This window comes from Anolis sagrei, chromosome 4 (assembly GCF_037176765.1).
Source record: "Anolis sagrei isolate rAnoSag1 chromosome 4, rAnoSag1.mat, whole genome shotgun sequence".
NCBI classification, from domain to species: domain Eukaryota; kingdom Metazoa; phylum Chordata; class Lepidosauria; order Squamata; family Dactyloidae; genus Anolis; species Anolis sagrei.
Window position 1 is genome coordinate 25,434,738 of NC_090024.1, and position 23,996 is coordinate 25,458,733.

Here is a 23,996-nt window from a genome sequence, read left to right on the forward strand (position 1 = left end):
TTTTATTTATTTATTTACAGTATTTGTATACTGCTTTTCTAACCCCGAGGGGGATTCAAAGCGCTTTGCATATAAGTAATGGCAAAATTCAATGCCAGTACGAACAATTACAATTATACACTACAATTAGACATAAATCAAGTTATGTCTAAATTATAAATATAATTGGTCTTTCAATTATATTTATAATTAATATGTAGAATTAACTTACAGGAAAACTATGTTATCATACTTTTCACAGCATATCTTGTATCTCACTCTCTGCAATGGAGAAATTTCTACAGCACCTTCTGTCATTTCAGTGCATCTTTATATGCAAACTGTTACAAATACCCGTTACGGAAGCTTAATTAAAATATTTATTAAAATTGTGAAGGAACCTTGACAAATTATTTGTTCTTATCTTGAAATGTGTGATTTTACAAGTTAAAACGAAGACTTCTAGTGTCAAGTGTATGACAGTCCTGGGTGTAAACAGAGTGGCTGGCATCCTGTTGAGCAGTGTTAATGTTTGAAAAGGATACAAATGTCAGCATTTATGTTTACAATTGTTGTGCTATTGCTACATTTACAAATGCTTTCCACTCTGGCTTAATAACCATACTAAGCAAAAATATTTGTTTTATATACCCATTTTATATACCCATATACCTAGGATCTTATTAAAAACTCTCAGTCAGAAAAGGGTTATGCATAGAAAGATCCTGATCTAGGCTACTATGATGTAATCACGTTCTTTAAAAGGAGATGCACATGGCAGGGAAATTTAAAGACACCAGTTATTTCCCACTTTATTTGCAATAAACACATGGTTGGAAATCCTGTATCAAAACATCCAGCTCTTCCCTTATAAAGAGCAAGACTCATGGGTATTCTCCATAGGCTCAAGTTCATAAAAAAAAATCCTCATACTTTATAGGAGGATAACTTTAAGATCGAAGATGTGGAGCTGTGAGCAACAGCAGACATTATGGAAGGTACTATTCTTTTGATACCTGAATCAAACACTCATCACATATAAAAATGATATCTCATCAGAACTGACTTTTTATTATTGTAGTGAATGTTAGAAAGCTGGAATATGGAAACTGCACAAGGCCTCATTTCAGCATTTTTGCCATTGAAAGTTGCATTATTAAGTGATCTGATTGTATTAAATATGATCTGTACATGCAGAAAACATTATTAGAAATGTGCCCTTGACTGATAATGAAAGTCATGCTTATTTATGAGTTCTTTTTACTAGCAAGCAGAGGAGTTGCAAAACTTCATTTATAATGTGCAAAAATGGCCCTCATAGGGAAATATTTTATTGAATCCAGCACTCTATTAGACATACTTAAACCAAATGAAATCTCTATTGCGTACTTTGTTCTAGAGGCTAAGTGCTCAACAAGTGTAATATGTATTTTCCCCCTGTAATTTTACAATTAATTTTCTCTTTTTGTAGGTGCAAGTTATAAGCTTTGCAACAGAGCATAACTGGGACTCTTTGGACTTTTATGATGGCTCTGATAATAATGCTCCAAGACTTGGAAGCTATTCAGGTGAATAAAAAGAATAAGTACCTTTCTAATGTTGTACATTGTAACACCAAATTTACCTGTGCCGCTTCTGAAGATACAACCTTGACGTATGAATTTAATTCATTCTGTGACCATGTTCTTAAGTTAAAACAATTGTATGTCAAAAGGAAATTTCCCAATTGAAATACTTTGAAATGCTATTAATCTGCTTCAGCTACTCCAAAGACCACACCATCTATTTTTTGGTCTTCTTCCCCTCACACACCCCATTAGACCCCTTGGCACCTTTTTAGCCCTCCCTGCACACAAACCCGCCTTTGCCTTTCCATTGTCCACCTCCATATGTCATGGAGGGGCAGATCTCACGAAGCCTTTCGCCCACAGCTGGAGAGAGACCTGGCTGAATCATCTGTCAATGAAGGCCCCATCATATTTGCCTTGCCTCTCCTCCTCACGCACACAGTTCTCCCCAGCCAAAAGCTGTCTGGCCAGTTCCGCATCAACAGTGTATGCTCAAAGAAGCTGCAATGGGAGCACTTGTGCAAGGCAGCTGTGGGATGAGCATCCCCTTCATCAACCGTCCCATTGATTCAGTGCAAACCAACAAGACAGATGATGAAGGGGATGATCACATCACAGTTGCTTCATGCACACATACCCCTGCAGCTGCATTATCCACATACTCCTGCCCATGCCACCTCATGCATTCGCTCCTGTCCCCCTCATAGCCACATGCACACTCCCCCTACCCGGGCCCCTAAATGCCACTGCCCACTGTTGTGAGGAGATGGAGAGAAAAAAAAGAAGGGGGGGGGAGAAGAGAGGGGATTTGAAAGGAACTTGTGGGAGGGCAGATGATGGAGAAGGAGGCTTCGTAACTCAGATCTCCATTTGTATCTTAAAGCAAAAGCTGAGTCAAGTGATGTTTCATAAGTCAAAAAGTTCATATGTAAGGACTCTTGTAAGTAAACGTTCCACTGTATGATCTATGAATCCTATTCATTTAATACATGAATGTGCTAGAATTTCAGAATTAGTTAGTTATTCAGAGTGTATGTCAATTTTATTTCATGTAGGGTTGTATTTGTATAGAGCTGTAGTGTACTATTTGCAATATGGATTACCCTCTGTCGACCTCAGAGTATTCTTTTTACCAATAGAGTGGTAAATGGGTCCTTACTATCCATAATGATTTGATTCCAGGATCCTGTGTGGATACAAAAATCTATGGATGGTCAGGTCCCATTATTTATAATGGCATAGTAAAATGGTGTCCCTTGTATAAAATGGCAAAATCAAGATTTTTTTTAAATTCTCACAGTACTCCCAATTTACAATTGGCTAGCTCAGTACCAAAGGGACTAGCCAAGAATGCATACTTACATCCTGCACAAAATGTGCAACCATAGAACCTGTTAATACATGTTCACAAACAGATACCTTATAATAAAAAACAGGTGGATTATTTATAATGCTGACTCAATAATTTGTTAACATTCCTTTCCATAGGGACTACAATACCTCCACTTCTCAACAGTACATCCAACAACCTGTACCTTAATTTTCAGTCAGATATTAGTGTGTCAGCTGCTGGATTTCACTTGGAGTACACAGGTAATATACTTGCTATATGTCTTGCTATTGCAGGAATCAATACATAAAGAATTATATTTAAACAAGCTAAATCTTGGTCTGTTAGAAAACACAAATGCTTTATTATTGGGAGTCACTGTACATTTTAAAAATCTGATGTTGAGTTTACGTTCTGCTCTTAAGTAGCACCATCTTTAAATGGGAACATTTTCTTGGAAAACGAATATTATTATAAAGATAATGTCTTTTATAAACTATCCTACATTTCCTTGTTGCAATACTCTATATGTTCTGCAGCAATATATTGCAATGTACCTACATGCTTTATTACATGTTCATTGTTACCATCATCTGTTTCCTTCAACCAAGCCACACAACCTCCCTACTTTTCATGTTCAATCAGATGTTTCTCTACATACATTTATAATTCCCCAAGTCTAGCAATATCTTCCTCTTCTGTTTCAATGGAGTCACTTGGGCTACTTTCCTGTTAGCACTCACCATTTGAATTTGTTAATGGAAGATATGGTGAAATGGATATGGTACCCATGGGGTAATCTAGTTGATAAAATAGATTAAAGTAGTGCTGAGATTATGTGCGCCACATTCTTCTGAAAAGCTTGAAAAACTTCTCTGAAGCCCCTTCTTGTAAAAAAAAAAGGTTTAAAAGACTAGAGTTGCAAACAATGATATTCTGATCAACATTTCTGACAGAATACCTAAATTTATTTATTATTTAAATACTTGATTTTTTTGTTCGATATTTGTTGCTTTCTTGTTGTAACCAATATATACTGAATTTTAGATATTATAACAGTAGTGATAAAGGTGTCTACTGTAAGTTTTTGATCTGCTGTCATGTAATCCTATTGGGTTTTTATTTTGCTGTCTTTATTCCAAAGATATCCAGATAATTGGCTATTTGACAACTAGTGGAAATAAAAAAAGTGTTGCAACATCCAGGAGTTGCCACCATGTACCAAATTTAGTGTTTGATCCAGCTGTTTTAAATGGTGTATATATATTGTATTTTTATTGCTCCTGTAGAGCTGTTGATCATCCACTTCTGTAGTCAAAACCCTTCCTAGCAAATGAGGCATTTCAAAATGCTATCTTTGTTGAAGAGGTCACATTGAAATAGGCCTACACAGTAGACATAACAAATTTGTCTGAAGAGCTATAAACAAGGTCTCCAATTATTAGTCAACTATCACAAATATATTCCTTCCTCCCTTTCTTTCTTGATTTGTTGATTGTAATAAAAGAGGGGTGGAAAAACTGTTGAACAGAATTGGAAATAGAATAGAATGACAAGGTTGCTGGCCTTCATATAAACACGTAGCGATGAAGATAACCAGAAATGCAATTGACCCATACTAAGTACAGGCAGTCACTAAGCTACAAACAAGATAGGTTCTGTAGGTTTGTTCTTAAGTTGAATTTGTTTGTAAGTCAGAACAGGTACATTTTAACTGTAACTTTAGAAAGCATAGGGAAGAGTTAACACCCCTGTGGTGTTTGTTTTGCTGTCTGTGCCCCTGTTCAGAAGATTTCACCTTACTTTCTGTCCCTGCGAATTTCACTTCCAAGGGGAGATTTCTTTCACTTCCTGATGGCTCACCTCTGTTCTTAACTATGAGACATTTCTAAATTGTATGTTTGTAACATCTGATTTACATTTTTTTAACTTTTTTAACTTTTCCCCCATGTATGAACCATGGCAACATTAAGCTTTTCTCTCAATCATAATTTAAGGAAACTCATGCCAATTCTAAGAATGACTTTAAGGAACTTGGTAGACTTCAGTAAGGCATCACTATTGCAATCTAAAAACCATCTGTTCTGTAGAGTTGCATTGGATGACCATAAGGGAGGTAACTCATTTAATTCTTTAGCTCTCTGTTTTTTCTAATCCAGAAGTATGAAGCTGAATGTCTCACTTGGTCAGGGGGAAAGGGTAAGACACAAAAGAGTAGGGAAACCTGGCCTGTTTCAAAAGAGAGGACTGATTGCAAAACCCATGTCTTGTTCAACTCAGTGTAGCTCACATTGTATAGTAGAAAATTGGACCAGCTCCTTACACATGATTTTGCATCTGTGTCTCTTTTCTTTCCCAAGACATTGCTTTGCACTTGGTTATGGCAGGAAATTCCAGTATGAAAACGTGCTACAGTTTTGTGTTCATCTCTGTCCTAAGGCTTCCTGGAATCCGCAACATTCAGTTGGTTCACTCATTACCTAAACACTGGACAAAACACTATTTGTATGTGGCATTGGGAGCTATGCGTGTTTCCCTTGGAACCCTACAGAAGCATCAAGATATTTCTTTTACCCCCAAACTGACTAAAAATGTCCAAAGCTAAAAATACAGCGCTTTGGTTCTCCCAACCAGTAAGATGTGACATAGAATCTCTTCAGGTGAAAGTTACTGGCTGGGTGCTTGGAGGAAAAATGAATTCCATACCAATACAATATCCCATCTTGACCATGTTACAGTTGGATGATGATGATAATAGTAATAATGTTAATATTAACAACAACAACAACAACAACTTTCATAGCTTGAGATTAGGCACAACACAGTAAAACAAATCACAATAAAATACATATAGTGCATACATTAAAATACATACATTACAGCACATTATCATAAAATACATATATTAGAACACATTGTTCAAAGATTAATAGAATGCAAATTTAAAAATCATGGTTTAAAATGGAATAAGTAGGCCCAATGTAGTTTACATGAAAAAGGTTAATTTAAGATTAAAAGTACTAAAAACACTACTTTGCAGATATATGTCCTTCATGATATGAATCTTATATGTTCTGTATGTAATAAAATCTGTGTCTACAATGGAAGAAAGTTATTTTGTCACTGTTAAGTTTTTTAACTTTTCACAGCAATAGGTTTGGACTCTTGCCCTGAACCACAGACACCAAGCAGTGGAATCAAGATTGGAGACAGATACATGGTTGGAGATGTAGTTTCCTTTCAGTGTGACCAAGGATATTCTCTTCAGGTAAGAATATGAATTTACATTGTATCATATAATACTACAAAACCTAAAGCATTATCAATATTTGATTTAGTTATTTTTATATTTTCCAGTTAAACTCCAAGTAGATTTCAGCTGATATAGATAAATCTCTGTTATTTTTTCTTAAAACATGATTTTTGATCCTGTGTTATAAATGTCATTTCCCAATTGGTTCTATCATTAAAAAACATGGGAGAAGATAATTAAACTGCAAAAACTTTGTTTTTGTGGGACATCCTGCAACATATTTTGCTATAGTTTTTCAATGAATATTTCGCTGAGACTCAACCAATTCAACGTAGTTTGTGGCAGCCACAAAAATGAAGTTTCCAGAGTGTAACAACAACTTTCAAAATAGATACTGCACAATTAAACAGGACTAACACTTTCAAACGAGAAACTTTTTTTTTTCAAATTTTGTTACATAGTGTAATTTGTTTAGTAATAACAATTCCACAAACTGCAATTGGCCCAACCAGCAGAGGAGGCTTTCTTGGCTCAGTAGAGTCGTGAATCCACTGTAAAATTATATATGAAATCCAAAGAAATAAAAAAAATTATAGACATAGTAAAGAAACTGCAGATCCAGAGGGAACAAAATCTGGACAACCCCTTTTGTGCAGGAAAATGAATGTGCAGCAAAAAACTAAAAGAAAAACAAAATAAGAAATTCATATCAATCCATACATTTTCTACTTCATTGTCATGATTTTTTTTAAAAAAAATCTTCTTATTTATAGGGACATTCACATATCACCTGTATGCCTGGACCAGTAAGAAGATGGAATTATCCCATACCAATTTGCTTAGGTATGTTTCCTATGTGTTATATTTGGTTTTTTGTATGAACACTGAAAAATATTGGGAAGCTTAGGATAAACAATCAAATATTGTATCAGGGCTTTATCTTCTACACTTCATGTTTTCAGAATGAATTATCAAATTAATGAAAGACCTTTACATGAAGATTTGGAGAAGGAATGTATTGAGTAACATAGCTTAAATCAGCAGTAGAAGCAGACATTTGAGTTTCCAGATAATTTAGATGTATTTTATTTTATTAAAAGATTCAGAAAATGTATGTCCAAATTACTACTACTAGCCTCCTCCTCCTCCTTTTTCTTCTTACCATCATCATTCTACTTTTTCTGTCTTAATGAGACTCAATTAGTTTAAATGACCAATTAGTTTAAATTTTGAAAATTGTGATATCTCTATACTAGTGGTTCTGAACCAGGTGTTTTGGCCTATAACTCCCAGAAATCCCATCCAATTTACTAGCTGTTAGGATTCCTGGGAGTTGAAGGCCAAAACATCTGGGGACCCACAGGTTTAGAACCATTGTCCTATACAATATCTCAGCAGGGTTTTTTTTTCTTCATAATTTTGCAAAAATATTACCAAATCTTTTTGACACACCCCCGTTGTTGATGGATATTGGCACAATCCAATGGATACCAAGGGTCCACTGTAGGTTTACATCTCTACTATTTGTTGATGATTCAGCTGGCCATACTCTCTCCCACCACACATAATTTCATTTCCTTTGTTAACCAAGCATAACACATTTCCTAGATGAGCATCCTGCTGCCATCTCACAATTTTCAGCAGGATTTTAGTCCCATGTTGGTGACAATATTGTTGCAACTCAATCACTATCAAGAGAGACAATAATGTCTTACCGTATTTACTCACATCTGATGCTCACACAACTAAGCCCATCTGCTCTGTTGGGCAAGAAATCACAGCTGGGGACAGAGGCAGTGGCGGCCATGAAAAGCTGATGGAAATATCAGATGGTTGTGACATCCCACCAGCCTTTTCCTAGTCACTATTGCCTCACATTACATTCAACAGCAAATTTGTTTTTTTTTTTGTTTTTTTTGAGGTGCAATAACATTCAACGGTGCATTATACTCAAGTAAATAATGGTATTTGGTCAACAAAGAAGGCTAGCTTAACTATTTTCCTTGGGTCTAATTTTGTTTCTTAACATGCCTTTATTTGTTCTATCCTCTTTTTGTAGCACAGTGTGGTGGTTCTATGTCAGACTTCAGTGGAGTAATCCTTAGCCCTGGATTTCCTGGGAATTATCCCAGCAGCTTGGATTGTACATGGACCATCAAGCTGCCTATTGGATTTGGTATGTTGTAATCCTACTTCACAAAAACTAAGTGATTTGTTGTTTCTCTGTTCTTGAAACTGTGTTTATGTGTGTGCATATATATCATAGAATAATAGTTGGGCCATCTAGTCCAACCCCCTGCGATGCAGGAAAAATACAATCAAAGTACCTCTGACAGATGGCTATCCAGGCTCTGCTTAAAAGCTTCTGGAGAAGGAGCTTTCACCACACTTCAAGACAGTTCCACTCCTGAACTGCCCTTACAGTCAGGAAGTTCTTCCTAATGTTCAGGTGGAATCCCCTTTCCTGTAAAGTGGTGAATATAATTGCTAGCACAAAACTCAGCAGTTACAGTAAAACGAGGCCACAAAAAAGGGCAGGGGGCCAATCATACTTTGGATGTATCCACACTGTGTAATATATGCAGTTTGGTACCACTTTAAGTGGCATGTCACAATACTATTAAATCCGAACCAGCGACATTATTTCTATTTCTAAACAGCTGGATTGTTTATCTCTTCTCTCTAATTCCTGCAAGTTAGTGGAGAAGAGGATAACTATGAAACAAAATGATAGGGACAGGGAGAATATTCAGTAATAATCTAAAAACATTTTTTCATGTTAAGGATTCATGATAAGAAAAAATGTGGATTAATGATAATCTTCATATTTTGGGATTTATTTTACACCAAATTTGCATGCAGTTGTTATGTGAAAAACTTTCTAAACAAAAAATAGCATATTTACATGAAATTATTGCTTTTCATGCATAAAAGCTATTTCCTTCAGGGATAGATACCTACTTGCATGTGGATTCAATCAAATTGCATCTTTTTTTGCCATTTTTCCTCGGTGTTTTTATATTTTCTGTGCACAATATCAGTAGTTACAAATTGACATACTTTTTCATCCTGCCTTCTTATTTATTATCAATATATGTATTTTCAGGTGTCCACTTGCAATTTGTCAACTTTTCAACAGAGACAATTCATGATTATTTGGAAGTAAGAAGTGGATCAACAGATATTAGTACAGTTATTGGGAGACTCAGTGGCCCACAACTACCGTCCTCTCTTTTCAGTACAACACATGAAACTAGCTTATATTTTCACAGTGACTATTCTCAGAATAAGCAAGGGTTTCATATAGTTTATCAAGGTGAGTATATTGTAGGGATTTCTTTTGTACATGGCTTTTTTCCACAACATTATTTTGTAAAAATGAGGTAACTTACATCTAATGGTTGTGTAATAGTTATGATGTATAGAGCCAGTTCAATTAAACCTCATTTTAAAGACTTTGTAAAATGTCTCAGAACTTTTGTGCCTCTTTTCAATCTTCTATGGCTTGCTTTTTTGCTTAAAAAACCCAGTTCTCTTGAGGGTTGGAAGGTTAGCAGCATAGTAGTAGGCTTGTAAAACATTATGCATCCCATTATTCAGGAAATAAATACTTTCTACTAGTACAATTCACTACAGAACTAGATAATTCCAAAAGCCTATTTATGTACTTGATAATATGCCATAGGTATAAACATATGTATGTATGTATGTATGTATGTATGTATGTATAGTCAAAAGCATGGAAAATATCATATCCACAAGCCCCACATACAGCCAACATCTAAAACCATGAGATGGCAGTGGCAGGCGGGTTGGTATTTGAAGACCCCTGGCCTGCAGTAATTGGAGCCGGCTGGATTCATAAGCCCTGGCAGTATGGTGAGGGGCAGAACAGGAGCTGATTTAAGGCCAAGCTAGCTACTCCTTTTTACTCTCTTTCATTGGGTTCATGACCCACCCTTCTACCCTATGGGCAGTGTGAGTGCAAACTGATTGTGTTAGGGCCAGGTAGGATTTTTTTCCCAAGTAGCTTTGGGTTTTTTGTTTCCACCTATCCCACACTGTTTAATCTAGATGTGGTAATTGGCTTAAGGTGATGTTATTTAAAATAGGTTGTAATGGAATATTAAAGGTTAAATAGTTTTGGTAGGCACTAGGGCACCCCCCTCCCTTTTTTTTTTTTTGTTGATGAAGAAAGACTTCCATGACAGTTTATTCCGTGATACATAGAATTCAGAAAACGGTGCATAAAAAGTTAACTGGATTTTTGTTTTCTAGAAGAATAGCCCCCTCTACCATGGGGCTGCTTAAAAAAAAGAGCAGTTTCACAAAGTATACTGAAATGCAAAGGAAGAAAAAGTAAACACTTCAATGAGACAGCTAGCCTTGTCCTTGAATTGGCCATAGGTACAGTCAGCTGTAGGGCAAAATAGCATTATGAAGGTGCAAGCATTGCTACTTAGAGTGGAATCATATGGAGTGTGGATTATATGAGTAAATTGTGAATGCTGTTTGAAACTCAAGAAAGGAGGGGGATGCTGATCCAACACAGTAATACAACAACACTATCAAACTGGAGAAGCCTAAGAATTTTACCAATTTTATATGTATTGATTATGCTAGCACTGTTATCCAGAGGGCAGAAGTACAAAGGCAGATCAATGAGGAATAGGAAGCAAAATGTACTATGTCAGAGAGCAAACCGATATCAAGAAAAGGAAAAACAACAACAGAGGAAGAATAATGTTTCTATATGACTGTAAAATTGTTTGAAAATGTTTATACTTGTTCAGAATGACTAAAATCCAATCAGTTTCCTGAGGAAGCACTGTGAGCATTTTATAGCTGGCTGAGAACATGGTATAAAAAAGAAATTCATTCAGCTCACATTTTAATGTGAGTCCCCCTAAATTACACTTCCTGAAATATAATGTGAAATACAGTCATTCCTTGGGATTTATCTTCTTTGAATTGTGAGGTGCTTTGCTCCAATCAACAAAGTGCATATAAAAATGTGGGCATCGGGGAAAATCACCCCAAATGGATATGTTGGACAATATATATACATATGTATACAAGTAGCATAAAATATGTTATATTAAGAGAGATATGCACAAATGCATACAACTTTAATAAATGCAAAGTGCTGTAGAAATAGGTTGGAATGAACTTAAGACCAGAAGGGTCTGGACAAAATTAAAGATGATAAATCTGTCCATCTCTCCTGCAGGCATTTGTAGGGGTAGTTACTAGAAAGTCACATATTGATCTGGACTGCGGATTCTGCAGAGAGAACCTTTTCTTAATTAACATTTGGATACTATATTTGTGGTATAATTAGATCATAGGTTTTCTGAAACCAGCTCTCTCTCAATGTGACATCAGTATATGTCATTGCATACACTTATTGGTTTTATCTCAGTCTGAGCACAATATAATTTTCAACCCAGTACTGGAGGGCATGGAAATGTAATTTTTCCATAAAAGTGTCTTCCATTGTTTTGTTTGTTTTTAAGAAATTAATTGGTGTGCGTGTGTGTATATGTGTGTGTGTGTGTGTTAGAAGCAACTTGGGAAACTGCAAGTCGCTTCTGGTGTGAGAGAATTGGCCATTGGCCATCTGCAAGGACATTGCCCAGAGGATGCCCGGATGTTTTATCATCTTTGTGGGAGGCTTCTCTCATGTCCCCGCAGGGGGAGCCAGAGCTGACAGAGGGAGCTCAACCCACTTTCCCCAGATTCGAACCGCTGACCTGTCGGTTTAACCTATTGCGCCACTGGGGGCTGATGGGTCAGTGGGTGGTTGAGAAAGATAAGTGGGGAGAAAGAGAATTGTAGAAAATTGCTTGGTTCACAAGGCAAGTTCACCTTCTATGGGTAATAGAAGTTTACCCAGCAACATGTTTTGAAAAGCTTCACAACCTTTTCAGGGAATAGGATGCTATAGCTGTTTTAACTTGGAAAATTACATCTCAGGGAGAAAAACATTGCTGGTAGTCTAAAGAGGTAATGATGCTTAACATTTTGTTTTAGCATATCAGTTGCAAAGTTGTCCTGATCCACGACCCTTTCGCAATGGTTTTGTCATTGGAACTGACTTTACTGTGGGACAAACAGTTTCATTTGAGTGTTTTCCGGGATATACTTTAATTGGAAATTCAGCTCTTACTTGTCTTCATGGAATCAGCCGTAACTGGAACCATCCTTTACCAAGGTGTGAAGGTATGTTTTCAGTAGATATTTCGTATACATGTATCATTTTGGAAGAAGTAAACATTGTGTTTTTGGGGACGGGAATGTTTAAGGAAATTGAACATTACTCAAGTATTATACAATAGCTGCAGTTCTTGGGATGCTTAGACAAGTTTTCCCTTAGGGGAAAACTATTGAAGGGAGGCAACGGGTGACTCAAATCCCCACTCCTAATATCTTAAATGTGGTTGGGAAATTAATTACGTCATCTTTAAACTAGTCAATTTAGTTTCTTGTTATTTAGTTTCTTTTTCTTTACCATGGAGGAACTAGCACAGTCTGGTCACTTTCCAAATGTTATTCATATTGCCTCTCATCATATGGTAGGATCACATTGTATATTTAATAGTGCTGAGACCAATTGAGTAGTGCATCTGCTTCTTGTCATTCATGTCAGTCTGATTTCTTTTTAACTTTATTTTTTTAAAAATGCAGAAATATTACAGGATATTTGTAAACTATTGCTGTTAGTTTCTTTTGTTTTGTTTTACAGCTCTTTGCGGTGGAAATATAACTGCTATGAATGGTACTATATATTCACCAGGATATCCTGATGAATATCCAAATTTCCAAGACTGTTTTTGGCTTGTTAAAGTACCACCTGGGAATGGAATTTATATCAATTTTACTGTTCTTCAGACGGAACCAATATATGATTTTATAACTGTTTGGTAAGCAGAAATTAACATGATCAACCCATTTATTGTATAACAGTTAATATTTTGGTTCATCTTACTGTTTTGGTGTGTTTCAGCATTTCAGATTTGTAGTACAAAATATCTTGCATTCTTCAATAAGTCAACTAAAGCTTAATAAGATGTATTCTGTATTTGGAAATTATAATTACTGGCATTTCTTTATCATTTTCTGTTATATGTCAGATAGGTTATGATTAACATAGAAAACCAGCGAGTAAGCCCCAATGAGCACACTAATATCTTTTTCTGTTAAAAAAAAATCAGCACGTGTAAGTGCTTCCCAAATGTGTGTGTGTAAGTGTGTCCCTTCAAGTTCTTGTGGATTTATAGCAACCTCATCAACTTCATGGCTCTCACCCCCTTTGGCAAGGAATACTCAAAAGCTATTGTGCCTGTTCCTTCTCATGAAATATAGCCTCCATCACATGGCATTTGTTGTCATTCTGCCATCCAAGTTCTAACCAGGGGTGACACTGCTTAGCTTTCAAAATCAGATGGGATCTGGTACTTTGGGAATGTTTCAGTTGATGGCTTCCCAAATACATTTTATTAATGACTTATGCTATATTTAGGCTGTCATTAATACAATAAAAGGGTGAACGAGAGGTGGTTCACTGATTCAGCAGCTAGTCATAGAATTCACAGCAATCAACTGGAATTGATCTTCGATATCTGTGGATGTTGCACCCATAAATTCAACCATCGAAGGCTTGAATTTTCTTTTTGATCCAAAAAGCAAACTTTAATTTTACCATTTTATTTAAGGGATACCATTTTACTCTGCTATTGTATATAATGGGAACTGAACATCCATGGATTTTGTTATATAGGAGTCCTGGAACCAAACCACAAGAGATATATCCTGTTTTACCAAAAATAATACCTAATCAGAAAATAAACCCAAGCATGATTTTTCGGGATGCTCAGAACATAAGCCCTACTCCCAAAATAAGCCGAGTTAAGATTGACAGCCAGATGGACTCATTTACCAAGGAGATTCCACCTGAATATTAGGGAAAAAAACTTCCTAACTATGAGAGCAGTGGAACTCAGTGCCCCAGAGTGTGGTGGAGGCTCCTTCTTTGGAGACTTTTAAACAGAGGCTGGATGGCCATCTGTATGGGGTGCTTTGAATGTGATTTTCCTGTTTCTTGGCAGGGAGTTGGACTGGATGGCCCATGAGGTCTCTTCCAACTCTATTCTTTGATTCTATGGGAACCTTTCAATGAGAGGTAAATGCCTATGTAAATAGATGAACTTGAGACTTATTACCGAATGCACAATTGGAGTACAGACAATGCATAAATAATGTGTGCACTTGATACATGAAAAAATCCCCTGAGAATAAGCCCTAATACATCTATTGGGATAGAAATTAATATAATTAAGCTGCCTTGAGTTGCTGAGGCGCCTTGAGTCGTGTTCAGGCTTGAGAAAGGTGGGATAGAAATATCACAATAAATAAATAAATAAATAAATAAATAAATGTTTTCCAAAAAATACAGTATGTGGATTAGAATTCATCATTAAAGTCAAATAGGTAGATCCAAATCTAGAAAAATCTAGCTGTATATTCTAATCAAACAGCCTTTGGATTTTTTACTTTTGTATAACATTGTTCATTAGAAAGACTCAAATAAGCAAGTTATTTTGCCCACAAACTATTACTTTGAAAAGAGATATAACCAGCTTTGTAATAGATCCAATGCCCACTTTTTCAATCTATGTGCATGGCAGCAAAAAGTCTAAATTGAAAATCTTGATCAGTAGTGATTTGAGCAGTACTTTCAGTGACAGAAGGATGACAAATTGAGGGAAATAATTGCAAAGCAAGAAGGAATGACCAATCGTGTGAATGTAGTTGAGGCTAAAGAGAAGATTTTAACAACAAGGAAGGAAAAAGATGCAGCTATGATTCAGTGCATCTCTTTTCACTGCCTCATTTGCCAGGCCTTCTACTTCAGGCTCCAGTTATCCTCATTTGGCATCGCTGCCATCAGCAAGAACTTAATGCTGGTACTTACTTTACTTACTTAGGCGATCCCTCGTTGGACGAGTAAGATGGTCTTCCATCATGGGTTTCCTTGTGGGTCCGCATGTGGCTGTGGAGCCCTATTCTTGCTCTGCATCTTCTTCCGCAGTGAGGGCATTGGTTTCCAGGTGGAAGGCGGTCCCGGTCGGGGTTGGCTTGACGCGCTTTCCTCCTGGCACGTTTCTCTCTTTCACCCTCCACTCGTGCCTCCTCGAATTCTGCAGCACTGCTGGTCACAGCTGACCTCCAGCTGGAGCGCTCAAGGGCCAGGGCCTCCCAGTTCTCAGTGTCTATGCCAGAGTTTTTAAGGTTGGCTTTGAGCCCATCTTTAAATCTCTTTTCCTGTCCACCAACATTCCGTTTTCCGTTCTTGAGTTCGGAGTAGAGCAACTGCTTTGGGAGACGGTGGTCAGGCATCCGGACAACATGGCCTGTCCAGCGGAGTTGATGTTGGAGGACCATTGCTTCAATGCTGGTGGTCTTTGCTTCCTCCAGCACGCTGATGTTTGTCCGCTTGTCTTCCCAGGAGATTTGCAGGATTTTCCGGAGGCAGCGCTGATGGAATCGTTCCAGGAGCTGCATGTGACGTCTGTAGACAGTCCACGTCTCACAGGCATATAGCAGGGTTGGGAGGACAATAGCTTTATAGACAAGCACCTTGGTCTCCCTACGGATGTCCCGGTCCTCAAACACTCTCTGCTTCATTCTGGAAAATGCTGCACTTGCAGAGCTCAGGCGGTGTTGTATTTCGGCGTCGATGTTGACTTTGGTGGAGAGGTGGCTGCCAAGGTAGCGGAAATGGTCGACATTTTCTAATGTTACGCCATTAAGCTGTATCTCTGGCATTGGAGAGGGGATGGCTGGTGACTGCTGGAACAGCACTTTGGTTTTCTCGATGTTCAGTGACAGGCCAAGCTTTGTGTATGCTTCTGCAAAGGTGTTTAGAGTGGCTTGTAGATCTTCTTCTGTATGCGCACAGACGACATTGTCATCAGCATACTGGAGTTCTATAACAGATGTTGTTGTGACCTTGGTTTTGGCTTTCAGTCTGCTGAGGTTAAATAGCTTGCCGTCTGTCCGATAGATGATTTCCACTCCGGTGGGAAGCTTCCCATCAACAAGGTGTAGTATCATGGCGATGAAGATGGAGAATAAAGTTGGGGCAATAACACATCCCTGTTTGACACCCGATTCCACCTTAAATGGGTCACTTTGGGAGCCATTGCTATCCAAGACTGTTGCCATCATGTCATCGTGGAGGAGCCGCAGGATGTTCACAAATTTGCTTGGGCACCCGATTTTTTGGAGGATGGTCCAGAGAGCGCTGCGATTCACTGTGTCGAATGCCTTTGCAAGGTCGATGAATGCCATGTACAGAGGTTGGTTTTGTTCCCTGCATTTTTCTTGGAGTTGTCGTGCAGTGAAGATCATGTCCACAGTTCCTCTGGAGGGGCGGAAGCCGTTCTGGGATTCTGGGAGGGTGTCTTCTGAGAGGGGCAGAAGGCGGTTTGCAAGGATTCTTGCGAGGATTTTCCCAGCGGAGGTTAGAAGGGAGATACCTCGATAGTTTCCGCAGTCTGTTCTTTCCCCTTTTTTGAAGAGGGTGATGATGGTGGCATCCTTGAAGTCTGCTGGGATTTTCTCGGTCACCCACACTTTTTCTATGAGCTGGTGGAGTTGGTGTGTCAGCGCAGGTCCTCCCTCTTTAAAGATTTCAGCAGGGATCCCATCCGGTCCGCTGGCTTTGTTGTTCTTTTGTTGGCTGATGGCATTGCTGACTTCTTCCAAACTAGGCACTGCTGCAAGCTCATCCCTGGTTTGTTGTTGCGGGATTTGTGAGAGGACCTCTTCGGCCACACTGGAGCTGCGGTTTAGGAGGCTTTGGTAGTGTTCTTTCCAACGTAGTGCAATTGACTTTTGGTCCTTCAGGAGTTTGGTTCCGTCTGATGAGCGTAGAGGCTGTATGCCGTGGTTTCTTGGCCCATAGATGACCTTTGTGGCTTTGAAGAATCCTTGAGCATTATGGGTATCTGCCAGGTGTTGGATTTCTTCAGCCTTCTTTGTCCACCAGATGTTCTTGAGTTCTCTTGTCCTTCTTTGGACCTCAGCTTTTGCACTGGCGTAGATCTTTTTCTTAGCAGCACAGTTGATGTCTCTCTGCCATGTTTGGAAGGCTTTCCTTTTCTTGTCGATTAGCTGTTGGATCTCGATGTCATTTTCATCAAACCAGTCTTGATGTTTCTTGGCTTGGTATCCAATAGATTCTTCGCAGGCTTGGATGATGGAGGTCTTCAGTTTGTTCCAGTGTTCCTCAACATTTTCGGGGTGTACTGTGGGTAGATGGTCCTTGAGTGCTGTTTGGAGATGGGCTCGCCTGGAGGGCTCTTGAAGGGCTTGGGTGTTCATTTTGCGCCTTGTCTTTCTTCCTTGGAGTCTGCGCTTGGGGGCAATCTTGATAGCCATCGTGGATCGGATTAGCCTGTGGTCGGTCCAGCAGTCGTCAGCACCTGTCATGGCTCTTGTGAGGAGTACGTCACGGCGGTCTCTGGCACGTGTGATTACATAGTCTAAGAGGTGCCAATGCTTTGACCGTGGGTGCTTCCATGATGTCTTGAACTTGTTTTTCTGGCGGAAGAGCGTGTTGGTGATGACAAGGTTGTGCTCCGCACATTTAGTGAGAAGCAGGATGCCATTCGAGTTGCTGTTTCCAACCCCGTCTTTTCCTATGGTGCCTGGCCACAGGTCGAAGTCTCGCCCGACTCTTGCATTGAAGTCCCCCAGGAGAATGATTTTGTCCTCCTTAGGTATCCCCGATAGGACGTTGTCCAGCTGACAGTAGAATTTCTCCTTGATGTCTTCATCAGCGTCTAGTGTTGGTGCATAGGCACTTATGATGGTTGCCCGTTGGTTTTTGGCAAGATCAATTCGGAGGGTTGAGAGTCGTTCGTTGATGCCAGTGGGTGCTTCGGACAGATGTTTCACCAGATCATTCCTGATGGCAAAGCCAACTCCGTGCATTCTTTGGTCTTTTTCGGGCAGTCCCTTCCAGAAGAAGGTGTAGCCTCCTTTTTCTTCCTTCAGCTGTCCCTCTCCTGCTCTCCGGGTCTCCTGAAGGGCTGCTATGTCGATGTTGAAGCGTCCCAGCTCCCTTGCGATGATGGCAGTTCTGCGTTCGGGGCGTTCACTGTCACTGTTGTCCATCAGAGTCCGTACGTTCCACGTACCGAAGTTCATTTTTCTTTTTTGGCCGCAGGATGGTGACCCCACTGGACGCGGCAGTCCAGTCAGGGATAAGTGAGGCAGACTATGTTTAGGGCACCTTTTCTAGCCCCCTCCCCGTGTGGGGTGAGCAGAGTGGGTCCTCAATAGGGCTGCTCAGTCGTGGATACAGCTGCCGAACTACTCAACTGCCTCGGACCTTGAGGTAGAACGACTGAGTCCGTACCCACCGCCCATGTGCCAGTCTGTGACTAGGGGCTTCCAGATTTCACAGTCCTGCCCCCGTCGCCACTCGCTGATCGCCATGGGACTTTGGTTGCTTGGTTTTTATTTTCTTTGGAAGACGCCTGTGCGTGGGTTTTTTTAATGTGTGGAGGTCAGTGCACAACTGAACAACACACAGTCTTCACAGATGAGGTTCCACTGGTGATGTAGTTTAACACAATGACCATGGCTTCTCAGTCTGTTGCAGCCTTCTTCCGCCTTCGCAGCCGTTGTAACATGTGCCATGTTATCCTCCGCCTGCTCCGCCGTTGAGGTCTTTGGGTCTTCGGACTGTGCTTGGTCTGGGACCTCCCCCGCGGCCACTCCTGGGAGTGCACGACTCCAGTTGTTGTGCCCACAGGTTCATCGGAACACGCAAGCCCCCTCACCACGACAAGGTGACAGTCCATCGAGGGGGTTAATGCTGGTAGCTCTACACTGAGCTGGAAAGCCTTGCGAGTCTAAGAGAAATCTTCTTCTTCTTCTTCTTCTTCTTCTTCTTTTTTGCCTGCAGTTCCCACAGCATGAACAAACTATATTTATTCTAGTCAGCTGCCTCCTCTAGCTGAAGGCTGATCATCTCGCTTTGCCACTTAACCATCCACATTTACTGAATAGGTGCTGCCTTACGTACTGACAAACCTGCAATCAAAGAGGAGATATAAAAACAAATGTTGCTGAAAAATATTGGAGAAGTTACGGTGCCTAATAAGCAGCCATAATAGATTGTTATAAACATGATTGTGGAAACCGATCCAGTGATTTTTCAGAGCCGTGTTCAGAGAAACGTTTCTTGTATTTTCAATAATTTGCTTCTTGGAGCAATGGTTTTTAATGCATAGCATGCACTACTGTTGTCAGTAATGGCTATATCTCAAAATTGAGGTTAAGGAAAAGAAAATATTTCAGGAAAAAAAATCTTCATAAAAAATTGCCTTCCATGGGGAATTCAAAGGCTTGGATTCTGGCCTACAAAAATGTAGTAGTGTTACATCTACATTCTGCAGCATCCTTATTTAAAATAAGCAATTAAAATAGCTACCCTTTCTGATAGAGCCATTGAAAGAAATCCATCAACTTGATAGAGAACCACTTCTTCTTGTATCACAAATTAGAAAACATATATAATTCAAATAAATAATTAGAGAATTGTCATACAAAACATTTATGTTTTTGATGAAAACCAAGAACTGAATTAGTACTTTTCCCGCTTGATTTCTTAAAGGTGCATGGATCCACTGAGGCTGGATCTACACTGCCATATAATCCAGTTTTTGAATCCGGATTATTTACTTTGATTTTATGATGACATATAATCCAGTTTAAAGCAGATAAACTGGATGATCTGTCAATTTTGATGGTGCCTGAAAAAAAGGCAGGATATTTCTGGGAACAGAGAAAAAAAACAGGATTTTATTTTTTTTTTGGAAATGATATTTTGCCCACTATTGATCTGATTAGAAATCTGCCAGAATGTTAAAAATGGCATAATTATAAATGGTCTGCTATTTTTATGTTACTTCAAATGCCAGCATTTCAGTGTCTAAATATGACCACAAATCTTATAGTTAACAGACAATGCCAACATCTTTATGTAATCCACTTGAATGTTAGCCAAAGACTTTGAATACTCTATAAACATTGTCTTCAGAATATTGAATATTTGTAAAATACAGTTGACATAATATTTATGGACGCATGAGTATATTCTAAAGTAGTTTCATACTTTGTAAAAGGACAAAATAAAATATAGGTGTTTCTTGGAATACCAAAAATTTGATCAGCAGGGTCCATTTACTTGTCCATCTTCACATTTTCTTATTTAAATACTCCAAGGTGTGTGTGTGTGAATATTGCTCTAGCCAGTTAGATTGAAAATACGGTACATTTTTTCTCTGTATGAATGGATTATGAATTCACAGAATCAGCAATCCATGGCTTGAAAATATTCTCCCCACAAAAAAAACAAACAAATGAACCTCGATTTTTTTCCATTTTATGTAAGGGACACAATTTTACTATGCTATTGTTTCTAATGGAATTTCACCATCCACTTTTTTAACTATAAAGGGTCCTGGAACCAAATCCCAATGGACACCAAAAGTCTGGTGTAATGACCTTCTGTACTCTGGATTTTCTGTCTTTTGTGTGTTCACCTTATTGGAGAACCCATTATCACAAGATTTATTGTAAAGAAATAAACCATCTCTCTGCCCACATTCAGATCTCATTCTGCCGCCAAACAATTTCCTGCTATCTCTCTCACTTCTCATAGTGAAGAGGAAGAAGAGCCACTCTACTCATCACCTATGCCTTCTCAAAACATCCTAGTTTCCATTGAAAATTGCCAACAATTTTTAATATGGCATTAAGTGTTGTTTGCCAGGATTTATAAGTAGTGCTGAGGACCCTTGCAGTGATCACTTTATCTAAACAAATCATAGATTGTACACCTGGGAGGGATCTTGAATCTTTTTGAAGGTCAAAGTGGTAGAAACTGTGTAAAAAGGAGCTACTAGATACCAAATTCCAGCTATAAGAGTTGTGGAACAATGAACAATTATGGAATAGAGGGCTGTCTGCTTCCTGTTGCATTGCAACTTGTTTTTAACCATTATCTTAGAGAGTAATTAAAACAAGGGGTTTTACTTCTAAATCACAGAATTGTGCTGTTGACACATGACTCTGCATTCTTCTTTATTTATGTTTTATTTTTGGTATGTCTTGAGAATTTTAACTTTTATTTAACTTTGTTGCTGGCATTGTGATTGCTCTTTTCAGGGATGGACCTGACCAAAGTTCACCGCAGATTGGTCAGTTTAGTGGAAACACAGCATTGGAATCTGTCTACAGCACTTCAAATCAGATACTCATAAAATTCCATAGTGACTTCACAACAAGTGGCTTCTTTGTGCTGAGTTATCATGGTTAGTGTGATCTATTTGCTGATTTCCTATTGAATATGTGAATGTATGTTCATCTATAAAATAACACTCTTTTCAATGCCATCTGAATTATTTATTGTTATATCAAAAAGCTACTAGGTAACCTTTAATATGATTGTCACAAGAGTCATGTACAGAAAAGTCTTGTTCATCCAACATTCTATATCATCCAATGCAATCCACAGCTGGTTCAGTACATTGCAATCTTTTGGTGCTAAATTCGTAAATACAGTAATTACTACATAACATTGCACCATGTATTTTTCTGTTGATTTGTTGTAAAACATGATGTTTTGGTGCTTAATGTGCAAAATCATTATGTAATTGGACATTTAATGGGCTTTTCTTTAATCTCTCCTTATTATCCAACATTTTCACTTATCCAACATTTGTCAGCCCATTTATGTTTGATAAGTGAGACTCTACTGTACCTAGTTATAGGAAAGTTTAAATACTAGCAGCAATGGAAAATATGGCATTAGAATTCGTAGAAAATGAATTAAGGTTGGAGGGAGAAGCGAGTAACAGAGTAACCATGGCACTTATGAAGAGGGGGGAAAATAGAATAAAGCCAAAATATGACTCAGGAAAATCTTCCACAAAATAAAAAATAATAAAACATCACTTACAATCAAAATTTTAAATTTGGCAGGTCTTTGGAGGCCTCTTGCTTAGTGTAGAACTCAACCCAGCCTCTGCTTTTATATTCAATTGAAAAGAGACCACTGTCTGCAGAGGAAGGTCATTCCACTACTGAACGTTTTTTTATGGTTAGAAGTTTCTCCTCAAAGTGAGGCAAAATCTGCTTCTTTGTTGTTTTTATCCATTAGTTCTAGTCATGCACTTTGAAGCAGCATAAAGGATGTTCTGCATAACAGCCCTTCAGATTTTCTTTGACAACTATCATGTCACCTTTTAATTTCCTCTTCTCTTGTATATGTGTATCCAGCTCTTCAGGTGCTCTTCACCAGATTTGTTTTCTTGTTTCCTCAATGTTCTGGATGTCCTACTGTTGACACAATCTGATTTGTCAATATACTTCAAATATGAGGCCTAAACTGTACTCCAGATGTAGCCTAAAGGCTGAAGATATGATAAAATTCTTGCTTCTCGTGATCTGGATGTTATTCTTAAAGCTGCAACAGTTTCATGTCATTCCCTTGTGGCTTGTGTACAGGTTGTGGTGAACAATATTTGGATCTGTTTGACATAAGGTGCTGCTGATTCAGATCTCCTCAATCCTATGCTTATTCCTGTGCCTATTTATTTATTCATTTATTTGTTTGAATGGGGACTTGATTTTGATCTCTGTTGAATTTCATCCTTAGGTTTAAAAATGTATAAAAATATTTTAATTCATGGGAAATCTTCATACAAAAAGTGAAAACCATTTAATACGTGCTTTTGCAAGATTCTATAGTTACCCCTAAAATTTCCACTTAAGTTTTTTTTTCTTCTCTGCGTATGCAGGATAAGTTTGAAATGAAATATACGCATATTAACATACTCTGTCACGCACATGCATATACATATACAGAATATTTGGAAGCAAAGAGGGCAACCCTTTCAGTATTCCAATTGGAAAACTGTGGTTGAAAAAGTTTGCAGAAGGGCAAAGAAGAAGTATGTCCACTGTAATTTTCTTTAGTTTCCTCTAAAAAGTATTTGTCACCACTTTCTTAGATACCAAGTTTAGAATTACAACAAGGTGAAATATATTATTTCTAATTGTACTCTGGGGAGCTAGAAGCTAGAAGAAGCTGTACTCATGCTATACAGTCCCCAAAATTAGATTTCCAAAAATAATATTCCAACATGTTCTGTTGCCTTAAATGTTAATTAATCTGAGGCAACAAGCTATCACTCTTAAAAGTGACAGACTCGGTTGACAGAGCATTCTTGGAGATCTATTTTTTCATATCCCCCAAAATATAGATATACCATGCTTTTAGAGTGATTAGCTAATATGGCACTTTTCAATTGTATAGTACAGCGAAAGTATTGCACATGCACTCAGTTTATTTATGTATTTCATGCCTTGGGATCATATTGTGGAAGTTTATGTACTTATTATTTTTACCTTATTTTTATAAGCCAAGCACTGTTGTACACTGAACACATAATAATGTAAATGTGTTTTAGTCTTTCACTTGAAAAGTGAAAAAAAAAAAAAAAAAGGACTGTGGTTTGCTTTAAATTGATATTGGCTCTATGGAGGTGGTTTAGGACCTAACATATAGGTATGCTTATTAGGGCTGTGCAATCAATGAAAAAAAAAGTTTCAAAACTCATTACAAAATTAGGTGGTGCCGGTGTTTCATTTCTAAACTGTTTCTAAAGTATTGTTAGTGAAAATTTTATTACTATAATGGGAGTAACTAAATTTCATTACTTTTTCATTATAGTAATTATGCAAGTGGGGAAACTTCATGGACTCTTTTCTCCCTCGGTTTTAC

The 23,996-nt window shown here is 38.2% G+C and overlaps 1 protein-coding gene across 8 annotated transcripts in view; it reads left to right on the forward strand.

Moving 5' to 3' along the window:
* CSMD3 (CUB and Sushi multiple domains 3) overlaps window positions 1-23,996 on the forward strand; it is a 661,396-nt gene that overhangs the window by 528,791 nt on the left and 108,609 nt on the right. For all 8 annotated transcript variants that reach the window (XM_060775796.2, XM_060775789.2, XM_060775791.2 and 5 more), the window contains 9 exons: window positions 1,451-1,547; window positions 3,036-3,140; window positions 6,027-6,145; window positions 6,904-6,973; window positions 8,190-8,306; window positions 9,237-9,446; window positions 12,164-12,352; window positions 12,876-13,053; window positions 21,377-21,522. In XM_060775796.2, the coding sequence (XP_060631779.2) occupies window positions 1,451-1,547; window positions 3,036-3,140; window positions 6,027-6,145; window positions 6,904-6,973; window positions 8,190-8,306; window positions 9,237-9,446; window positions 12,164-12,352; window positions 12,876-13,053; window positions 21,377-21,522 (1,231 nt within the window). The remainder of the gene's footprint in view (window positions 1-1,450; window positions 1,548-3,035; window positions 3,141-6,026; window positions 6,146-6,903; window positions 6,974-8,189; window positions 8,307-9,236; window positions 9,447-12,163; window positions 12,353-12,875; window positions 13,054-21,376; window positions 21,523-23,996) is intronic.